The sequence below is a fragment of the Fulmarus glacialis genome, unplaced genomic scaffold (genome assembly GCF_000690835.1).
Source record: "Fulmarus glacialis isolate BGI_N327 unplaced genomic scaffold, ASM69083v1 scaffold1367, whole genome shotgun sequence".
Lineage (NCBI taxonomy): Eukaryota > Metazoa > Chordata > Aves > Procellariiformes > Procellariidae > Fulmarus > Fulmarus glacialis.
The window spans coordinates 32,785-44,153 of record NW_009222458.1 but is presented as its reverse complement, the minus strand read 5'-3'; the positions used below and the strand labels follow the sequence as shown (position 1 = coordinate 44,153).

The 11,369-nt window shown below is 39.3% G+C and overlaps 1 protein-coding gene across 1 annotated transcript in view; it reads right to left on the bottom strand.

Annotated features, from left to right (window-relative positions):
* LOC104079409 (zinc finger CCHC domain-containing protein 7-like) overlaps positions 1–11,369 on the bottom strand; it is a 63,614-nt gene that overhangs the window by 19,472 nt on the left and 32,773 nt on the right. Inside the window, exon 7 of the mRNA XM_009581444.1 lies at positions 5,614–5,649. Within this exon, the coding sequence (XP_009579739.1) occupies positions 5,614–5,649 (36 nt within the window). The remainder of the gene's footprint in view (positions 1–5,613; positions 5,650–11,369) is intronic.

Sequence of the window (11,369 nt, the reverse complement as noted above, 5' to 3'; positions counted from 1 at the left end):
CTGCTGAATGGCTACTGAAGTGTTGACACACAATGGCCTGCTCTGTGATTCCAAAGTATGAAAAAATACACTGTCTATAGCACAAACAAAGTGGTATTTTTACTAGAGTTAATAAAAATAACCTTAAAACATCCAGAGAGAAACTGGTCAAGTGCTGAAATATTTAACGTGTGACAATCTCGTGATCTACAGCCTTCCGTCATGCAAAGACCAGAGGAGCTGACACTGCAGCCATGTTCACAGCCACTGCAGCAGCCTCATCCCTGTGCACAGGGAAGTCAGGCTTAACCTCCTCCTGAAAATACTTCTAAACCCATCCTTGCCCTCACCGCACAAAACCTACAAAGCTTCTCTGGAAACCAAATGCTCGCCCTCTCAAGCTTAAATATTTTTTGCCAGTCGTATTTTAAATTATCTCTTTCTAAAAGTCACATTTTAAAGGATACAAGTTGACTTTAAGCAACACTGCTTACATTTTCATTTCAGAAAAAAAGTGGCAGGCCATGAGGAATTTTAATAATGCACACAAAGAAATCCGAGCGCAAAATTTAAACACAAAAGATGCATTGTCCCTTCATGTCTTTTATGCACACAGGCCAAAACAGCCAATTCCGGGTTCATCTTCTTTTATGTAAGTGGATTAAAAGTAAGATTAAGAAACTGTCAAAAAGCATGTTAAATGATAGCTTCTGCTAGTTAAAAATTCTGATGGTTCTAAAACTCTGTTGGTGGCCATCTTGGCCTAGAAGCTTTAATATAAATGAGACTGGTGAAGGCAGGGGATAGGAGAAGGAGTCCTTACAGCCAGAGCAGTACAGGGGGAGGAAGAGGTTATTAAAAATGAGCAACCCCTACAGAAAGAAAACACCTAATCCGAGCAGGTTTTGTTTTTTAACATATGCATCTATAGTGAGAAACAAATTAGAAAAATAAAAATTGTGCTCTGGCCATTTTAGGGATGGAATTTCACTACTCTGTAGATATTTAGTGAAGAAGATACTAATACTTGAAACATTAATTCCTATTTGATTATCATATTATATCTTATTCCTGAGCCGAACTGGCTACATTCGTTTTTCTACACCAGGAGTCCCTCTGAACAATGAAGCAGTGCAGCATACATAGGGAGATCTATGAAGCCAGCACACATTCCACTTTGTATCAAAATACCGAGATGGCCATTTGCACATCTTCTGGGTACCCCCACCAGCACCATCGTGCAGAAGGGGGTTGAGTTACACTTCAGAGGGACTCACACGGAAGAAGTGCAGTTTCATGCTTGAAGCAAAACATGGGTCACTATGCGCTGAAAATAATTTCCTCTTTATTCTCCAGTGATGTCATCTGTTAGGTGGAAATGTGACTGCTCACAGCAGCACAATATCTACCCTCAGTTTCATCGGGTCACTCCAGCAGCAGAGCCACAGGATGACCTACAGGACAGAACAGGTCTGGACCCAAGGTGCCATCGCTGGTTTGGGCACAGAATGCAAACAGCCTCCTTCCATGGCGTGGTGCCCCTATGGAAGGCCAGGTCCAATCCTGCTGCCTACCCGAAGCCCCGAGCTGTTAACATTTACAGCAGCTCCCATACTTAGGAAGAAGAGCTGTCCCCCACAGAACACGCTGCCGCGGACCCCGAACCTCCAAGCCTGGGGCACGACGGGATTGTTGTTCTCCTCTAGCACGCAGACCTACTTAAACTGAGAGCTGCCATTAGACATGCAGTTAGGCAATCGGGTAGCAGATCAAACTCAGAGGGACGCTATTGTATTTTTTTAAGAATAAACTGCAAAACTGAACCAAACGAATGAAACTCATAGGGTGCCTTAATCTCACAAGTTTTTCCACTGACTTTTTTTTTGTAAATAGAGCACTATAAACTGGCCTCCACTTGAGTACAAAAGACTTAATAAATGCCTCTACCTTTATAGCTGAAATACGAAACGACAAGAGAAAGGGAATGAAAAAGAGCCAAGCATTCTGAGGACAAAAAACCCCTGCTATGAGCACCCCCAATATCTTTAAGATGTGGGAAAAGGGGATGTGATGGCATGTCCTTTGGAGCCAAGACCGTATTTCTCTGGATTTGTGGAGCATCTGGCATTTAGAAAGAAAAAGTTGTAATCTGAGCTTCCTAATAATCTAGAATAAAGAGCTTTACAAGACCTTCAAATGCCTTGTCCGTGAAAAAATTACACATACTATTATTTACCCTGCAGTAAGCTATGATCAGAACTGTTTATCCTGGATCTGCCAATGAAGTCCTTGTGTTATTATTTGAATTGATAATAACCCCTTTGATAAATGTAAGCAGGTATCAAACTGACCTATTTGTTGCAAATAGATACCTATATGAAGAAAAACCTAAAATATGTTTTGACAAACGTCATTTCCCTTTTCTTATATAGGAGAAATACACAGAGAGCAGGCACAATGAAAATGATTTATAAAAGTTTTAAATCACCATCTTAAAGAGGTTATTAAATATTATTTTAAACTACAGTGGGAATTGGATTGTTCTGCTGACTTTGGTTTTTTGCAGAATAATTTTAGTTAACAGAGTTGAAAGAACAAGTTTAAAGAAACTAACTTCATCCAGTTATAAAGCTTTGATTATCATAGAGCCTTTAAATTTCAGCTTCATTGAATACAATATGATAATCTTTCTTCTATCAAAAGGCAAATTAAAATATTCCACTTATAATCCTTTTTGCCATTTCAACTGCTCATAAGATTTCTTGCACTGGCAGTCTATTTTGGTTGGAATAAGACATTTCTGCCCATACAACAAATTATTTGTAATGTGCCAAAATTTGTCACCACAGCTAATGTAAACAAAAACCTACCACCATCCATAACAGCAGAATGGATTTATTATTTAGTCATTGTTCTAGTCAATCCACATTTCTGTGCAGGGGCTACAAGAAGTCAATAGATGGCAGTCCATCTCTTAGGAAAGAGCCAGATAATGAATAAAATCACCAAAAGCCTCACAAAAGAGAAAGGTGGAAGGCTGTGTGGTTTTACACAAGCATTCACAGTAATTAACTAAGAATACTTTATATAATGCAAAACATTTAGACAAACTTTGTACTGGCTGGCTGTACGCAACATTATAAAAACAGTCTTTTATTACAAACCTGAATGCCTTATTTTATTTGCACTTATATGTACCTGCATGTGTGACACTCGTGATCAACTTACCAAAATCAATTTAAATCTAGTGGTTGTATCCATGGCTAAAGCACAGGAAAAACGCACTGCAGTGTTAGTCTGTTTACTAATAATCAGGCAGCCTCTGCAGCGCAGCAGCAACCACAATAGTACTTTTTAAAAAACTTCTATTATTTTTCTTTAAACAGTTATCCTGTTTGTTCAGAAATATTTATTCTAAACTAGGAAAATTATAAACTAATTTCTATAGTGAAATACTACTATGCTGATATGATAGTAAAAAATCTTGACTTTTTAGTTACAACTCTGTAAATATATATATAATATACATTATTCTAACATAGAAGTTTTGATTCTTGCAAGAATACTATTTACTTCTGTTCTGCTTTGGGTGCAAAAGAGAATACTTAAATGGAATAATAAAAGCTGGGACTCATACATTTAAACAATTCAGATAATGCAGTTTCTTAAGGTACAACTTATTTTAAATATCAAGCATGTCTTTTATGACACAAATTTTTAAATTCCAGGCTTAATCTGACTACTAATGTAACTTTGCGTCAAAGTGAGTCTTCCCATGCAAAAAACGGAGATGTGCAAAGCATTTCCCACATACCAGAAATGTGGATTATTTGCAGATAATTTGCAGTTCACTGCAAAATAAAAAATTATTCATCAGTAGCCAGGGTCTGACTCAATGTCAATTTATCTTTGCATGCCCATATTTGACCACATTTCAAAATGCCCCTAAAATGCACTAAGAATTTCCAAATGGGTACTTTTAATAATACATTCATATTCGTAACTACTACATTTTCTAACAAAAGCTTGTTCTGACAAATGTTGTTAGCTTTATACTAAGAAAAGTGTAAACTCCGAACACTTTCTACAAAATTCACAGATAAAATTTTTTACCTCAGATACCTCAATTTCTGCCCCAGTAACCACTTGGTCAAGTTTAAGCTCCCCCACGCTTTTTTACAAAAATAAGTATTCTCTAAGTGTTGATTGCAACTCACTTTTTGAGGAATTTTCAATGGCAAGCAAGACTAAAATGAAATTAAATCTTACATCTCAGTAAAAAACAGAACCCAACATACTACTGCATCTAATATACCTATCTGATTATTAGATTCCAAATATCATAAAGATTTCAGAAATCATTTTTACATGCACCCTTAAGGATTATAATGAAAGACAGTATTTACCTTTTTCCTTTATGCAATTTTAAAAAAGCAAACAAAAATACTCAGTGAATGCACCTTTTGCTCATAATGTTTTTTTTTAAAGTCTATACCAATTCTGTTTAAAATAAAAGTAAATGCTCAGAAAGGGTGGAAGATCCCAAACAGATCTTTGTTGTAAAATCATTATGCAGAAAACACAAGCAAGAGGTTTTAAGCACAAATTTCTCCTATTCACTAAATTTAGAAGCAAAACCAGAAAAAAGAGCATACCACTACCATGAAGAGGTGGAGGCAACAAATTATAAAGCACATCCCATTTATTGCTCAAAACACAAAGCCCACACCAAAGACCCATAAAGAAAAGTAGTGGACAAACTTTTCTACTTTGTTTTGAATGGACAGCAGTGATTAATTATCTGTAACAGCTAAATACATACGAGGTTGATCTGGATAGCAATGACAGCAAAGATTCAGACGAACAGCAAAAATTCTAATCTTTAAAGGTGTTTCTACATATAATAATTTTATAAATGAATATATTCAAGATTTGTGATACCAATCCATTGAATATTGTCTTAACCAGTTAAATATTGTTCCATGTTTCAGTATTAGCCAAATTTATATGCATTTTGTTTTATTTTTATCTCTATTTTACATATGAGGAAAAACCTTAAGTAATACACCTTACGTATAGTAAGGTAATAAACCTTAAGTACAGTTCACGAAGTTTTATTTTCTTGTTTCAATGACTAAAGATCAACTAATGCAGGCCAAAGAAGAAGTTACAGCTATATCCTTACCAATTAGAAATTATCTGCAAAAGTTTATAAAGTGTATTTGCTCAAATTAACATCTCCACTCTAGCTGAGATTTATTTCACTCATTTAAAAAGAAAGCTTTGTCACACACGGTGATTAATTACCAGCATCTGGGATATCTGAGATGGGATTATGGCTTCTGCTATGCGTCTCAACTTAAAATTTAACCCTCTTCATGTGTGTAAATGTAGTCACTGAGAGGAGAGTGCTGCAAGGCACTCGTTTAATGATTACAGTATTAAACCGAAATCATAAGTTCTAAAGATGTTAAAAAATAGCGACAGTGTTCCATTGCATTCTTCAGTTCAAAAACTCTTCAGATGTTTATTATCTTCTTGCAGAAGATGCTTGTCTATATTTTATGGTCAGCAGTTCACAGAAGAGTAAATAGGTTGGGTGTAGAAGAAAATAAAAAAGGTGTTTCTACTTACTGTTAGGTGATACTGCCTCCATATTTCTGGGCAAGCCTGGAAAATAAAAATATTGATCAGCTAGGAGCATGAAACAAGGTGCTTTACAGCCTGTTGGTTTTGGCATAACACAGTATCCACCAGTGTCGGTCACAGGAAAATAAGAAGCTTAACTGAAAGGGTCTGCATTTCAGCTTCAAAAACCTGGCTAGACAGTTTAATTGAATTTTACACTGGTTTAACACACTCCCTGCCATTGTCAGAAAGCCAGTAACAGTTTTCTCTCTCCCCTTCTTCTCTGAAGGTTAGAAGTTTGGGAGAGTAACGTGTTCTTAACTGCAATAAGTATTAATACTGCAAAACAAACGTAAATGAATTTTAATTCTACATTTTCTGTCATTTTAAATTTACACAATGTTTTGGAAATTAAATCACATGGTACCTTCCTTTCACGTAGAAATAGAAATATTTTAGTATTTTTGTACATATCTCTATCCTAATCAAAATATAATTGTTACATGTAATAATCCTCAGTAGCCTAATGTCAGATGGGTTGTAAACAAGAAGCATAACAGATTGCTTTAATGTTTCTATTTTTACAATGGCTTGCTTGATTTTTTTAAATTTTTTTTTCAAACTTGCCAGACTAGCACACAAACTTGTAAGTGCAGCCCATTGTAAAAAATTTTACACAGCAGATTTTTGAGTCACAGCAATAACACAATAGACCTGAGGAATACAGAAGAGACAGGAAAGATTCTTCTTTAAACAAAATCAGAATGTGTTAATGATCAGTGAGACAGAGATGACTTTCTCAAGGGTTCTTAATATTTTTACAAAATCTACAGTATTTCTGTCTTCTCCTATGACCCCCAAGCCATAAACTGACACAGAAATAGTGACAGTTGTCTGTTAGCCATTTTAGTGTTTAAGAGAGTGTCCACACCGTGACTTCGATGGAGGTCTTTCATTTTGTTTAGAACATTTAACCTTTTATTAAAATAGCTTCTTAATCATTTGAATAATTAGCAATTTGGTTTGCCAATCTCAATTTTCAGTATTTTAAGAAGAGATATTAGTTATTCCGTGGCTTCTACATAATATGCTGTAGCTCCAGTTTCAAACATTAAAGCCTCGTGACTACTTGCAAATGAGTACTATTAACATTTCTTTAGATTTCGAATAAATTTTTCGCTCATGCCTAAATTCTTGCCTTCTTTTATTCTGACAGAGCATGTTAATTAAAAAAAACCCCCACCTAACAACCAATATTAGCAACTGAATCTCTCAAAAAATAATCCAAGTTTTTGACAGTCACCCTATGGCATATACAGTATGTTTTTCCCGGATGTGATGGAAATTATACTATTTATTATTCATTCCGTCAGTAACACAATTTTCTGGAGAAAAATCTACAATCTGTTCTGTGTAATGGTTCGACATTTCTCCTCTTACTCAAATACTGCATGTAAATATTTGAGTTTTATATTAGTATTTCTATAAAGAAAATGTGTGAAGTATATCACATTTCTAACAGAGGAACAGACTACAGCATTTGACAGTTTGAACACACTCGAGCTGTCTTCGAGTGCAAACAAAAGGATTTTCCTCCTTCACTAACTTACACAGGATTTGGAGGCGCGATATATAAACACTCTTGAGTGTACAAAAATGTTATATCAAAGACCTTGCCTTCTCTCTCAAACCTGTAAAAGGCTTCAACTGTACATGAGACTTCTGCTGGTTTAGCACAGGGGTAGCAAGCAGTTATTTATACATTAGTTCTGGATAGTTTTTGATTACCACAGTGTCCCCAGACTAATATGGTTGAAAAATCGCAATCAATAAATTGTCATATACTGGCAAAATGCCACTCTGTGATATGACCTTTACTCACAGAGCAGCTATTTAATAATAATAAAAAAAATTACTTTATTTTTCAATAATAGTTTGGTTGGGTTTTTCTTTGCTCTAGACACAAAGACATCACTTATAGTGAAAATCTGTAACTCAGAGAAGGAAACTACAGTTGGCACAGCTCTTACCAAAACACTGGAAGAGGCACAGTCCCAATCCCTCAGCAGTGCTATCAAGAGGTAGGTTTTATCATCATCATCTTTAAGGTGTTTTAATGCGGTGGGAAAACTTAAGGAAGGTAGGAAGAAGGTGGTAAGGGAAAATTGGCCAAGCCTATTTCTTCATTCAGATGGTGATTCAGTGTAATACTTTTCATCATCACAATGATCACTTACGAACTTCAGAAGTTGAATACAATAGTCGAAAATGGATGCCTGGCTAAACAACAGCTTTTTAGAAACGATGCTTTTAACTAGGAGTCCTATTACCTTGCATCAGTTCAGAGTTATTGTCTGTATCTTCTATCATGGAATGACAAAAAATATAATTAACAATTACTACTGAATACGGGCTTCTCAAATGAAGCAAAGAGGTTTGCTATGGAATATGGAAGAGAGCATAACCAAATACAACACCCACCGAACCTGTGATTTTTCTTATTTATTTAAAAGTACTTAATCATGAATGCCCTCATTTAAAGAAAAGCCCTTGTGGTATAGAAGTACGATGGCAGTGTGATGAACTACATTAAAATAAAATTGCATTTATTTCTTGCCCCAGTGGTCTGACCTTACTAGCATTTAGATGTACCCGCACAAAAGGTGCCTACTCTTAAAAGCAGTGCCACCACAGTACAGCTGCAGAAAGCGCAGGTGAGGTGTGCTTCCCCGCACCTTTAGCTATGCCCGCGTGCCTTTTGCTGCACAAGTGCTGAGCAATTAATTTTCCCAAATCTGTGCTGTTTTTGCTGCGGCCCACATTCTGTTAATTTGGAAAGATGATTATTCATATCTGAGCCTGATCCGGCTAAGGTTGCCAGATGAATCAAGGCTGGATACTGCACATTTTGACCCGTATTGAATTTTATCAGGTGCTAATTATTGTTTTACCAGAACAACGGCTTAATGCATCTGTTGTTTAATTCCCACTTCCCTATTCTCAAACGTGAACATCAAAGAAAATAAAACACTCAATCTCAAACAGCCCCTGACAGCAGACCAGGACTCGAGTGCTCAATAGACAAGGCCCTTGCCACCAGTTCTCATATTTCCACAACAATGAGCAAACACAAAAACAGCACTAAGCGGCCTTTCCTCCTTTCCGCTCCCCTTGGCCGGTCGTCTGCCTTGCGCCGAGAGGGCCCTCGACGGCAGCCCTGCTGGGAGCGCGGCGCGGGGGAGAGGATTAGCCTCGCTAACATGCGAGCATTTGCAAAAGGGAAGGAAAAACCCCGCTACTGTATTTGGCGTATGAATAACCAAAATGCACGCGCTGACAGGAGACCGGGACGGGCCTGCGGCTCCCCGGGAGAAAATGTAGCTGTGATGAGTGACAGGGCTTTCAGGAAATATGTTCACAATCACAGACAGTGAAGGCCATGACCTAGATCGTTTAAGAGCTTGTCTTGTCAAATTATCAAAAGCTTCTTCCTTTCTGAATAAAGAGTGACATAAGTGAGTGTCAGAAAGCTGCAGGCTGACAAGCCAAGCATACAATAACAGCATGCACGTCACATACTTGCCGAACACTGCCACGGCTAGCGGCAAATCTTAATGAGAGCGCGGCTGGCCCAGGAGACTTGGGTCCCTGCTGGCACAGCTACTCATCTCGCAAAAATCCTTCAGCTCCAAGTCAGTTATGGTCTGACACGACGACTACAATTACTAAACACAACTTTTTAACAGAATCCTCTGGTGCTTTGTCAAAGCGGCGGCTGCTAGGAGCTGCCCTAAAAGCCACCACAATAAAACAAAAGATTTGCCAAAACACACACTTTTCATCACCTCCGCATGGGAACTGCCGCGGAAAACGCACAATGCTTCCCTTCAAAAACACTGCTGCACGAGCAGATGTCAAGACCTCTCCCCGCGCTGCCAGCGCAGACGGCCGCTGCTGCCGGCACTGGCGTGGAGCGGGCCAAGCTGCTTAACCGCTGGCATCGACCAGGCTCCCGGTAATGTTTAGTTACACTTACCATTAGGCGGACATTGACTTGCCGCAGGCGTGAAAAACAGGGGATGCCGCTGGGGAATAAGGGAAGAAGGGCAAACCTCTTGCTTTCTGCCCAGGGGGAGGGCTGAGGGCCTGCGGCGCTGCTGGTGGGAACAGGCCCCGTCGGCCGCAAGGCCACCAGCGCAGCCCTACGGACTTGTCCCTGTGTCTGCAGCCACATCCCAGCCTGCAGAGGTGGCCACGTCTCCGCGGCAAGCACCAGCATGGGTTCCGAAAACGACAAAGGCAGAAGGAAGTCTTCTGGGAGAGAAGAGGCTAATGATGGTTTACACAGCCAGAAAAGGAGTCAAGACGCATAGAGAAGATGCCAGCTGAGGTACCCGGCTGGTTCCTGGGAAGAAGTTCTGCTTGCAGGGTGTTTGGGGCATGCAGACATGCAGGTGTCTTTACACGAATGGGGCCAGCAGGCACAGCATGGCTGAAGAGCGCCAGGGACCCAGGCACTGCTGGCTGCCAGCTCCTGGACGAGCTCAGGCAGCTCACCGAGCACACACACACTGTTTTTTCCTAAGTATACAAGGAGACACTGTCCTGCCTGACACATTTGCCTTCTCCCTGCCACATCACCCTCTTTATGAAGTTCTTTTCCCACCCTTGCAGCTGGCAGGTGAGACTGTAGACCACAAGCCTCATGACATCCACCTAACTGCCACCTAACCTGCAAAACACAGAACGTTCACAGCATGGGGTTTTCAGCTTATGCATCTATAAGCATAAGTATACATATGTACACACAGATATCTATAGATACACATCTATATGTGCACACAATGTTGCATGAGATTGATGTGGTCTTTCCTAGGGGAAGCAGCAGACAGTCAAACAGAGCCGCACTTGAAACTTCTGAACAACTCTGCTACGTCTCCTCTGATGATCTTCCTGAGGAAAGCACACGAGGTTGAGTTGCTTCCAACACCTCTCCATCTAAGATGACTCCATACATTCTCAGGGCTGTCTCAGGGAAGTGACTGTCCTAACAGATAATAAATGTATTACCCTGAAAATGTTTTAAGTAACTTTGAACATTTTCAAATCAAACTAGGTGAAGTACCTTGAGCTGCCTCAGGTTCATTTCTGGACAAAACCGTGACCGTGGAGTGTCACTCTGAAACAGACTGTGCACAGGAGCTTGTTCTGCATCCTTTGTGTCACAGTAAAAGCAAGTGAACTTTCTGGGAAAGACAAATTAAAACTTCTTTGGAACATCCAAAGTATTAGATAACAATTAAAAAAAAAGTTAGGGAATATATCAGTCTTTTTCCCAATGCTGTATTAAGATCTGCCCTATAAAGGCTGCAGTAGAGTTTTCAGAGTATTTTGGAGAATGCTGGGGAACATTGGAGTCATATAGCCCCAGGCTCAGAGCAAAACTTGTGGTCTGCCTCCAGCTCCTAAGGACAGCAGAAACATCCCAACAGGCAGACTGTATAGAACAGTTGCAGTAACTGGCCTTGGTAAAACACTTTCAGGTTTTTGATAAAATGCCCCATGGAGGACTCGTAATTCTTTACAGAAAGTAATTAACAGAGGCACAGACATAGGGACCTGTTACTACGCTCAGTTTACACAGCCTGAAAACAATAATGACTACACTGCGTCGGACCACCACCCTCCCCTGGTCTCTAACTGTGGCCATAAGCCGATGCCTCATGGAGCTTAAAAACAGGGCAAGCACACATCCTTTCCCT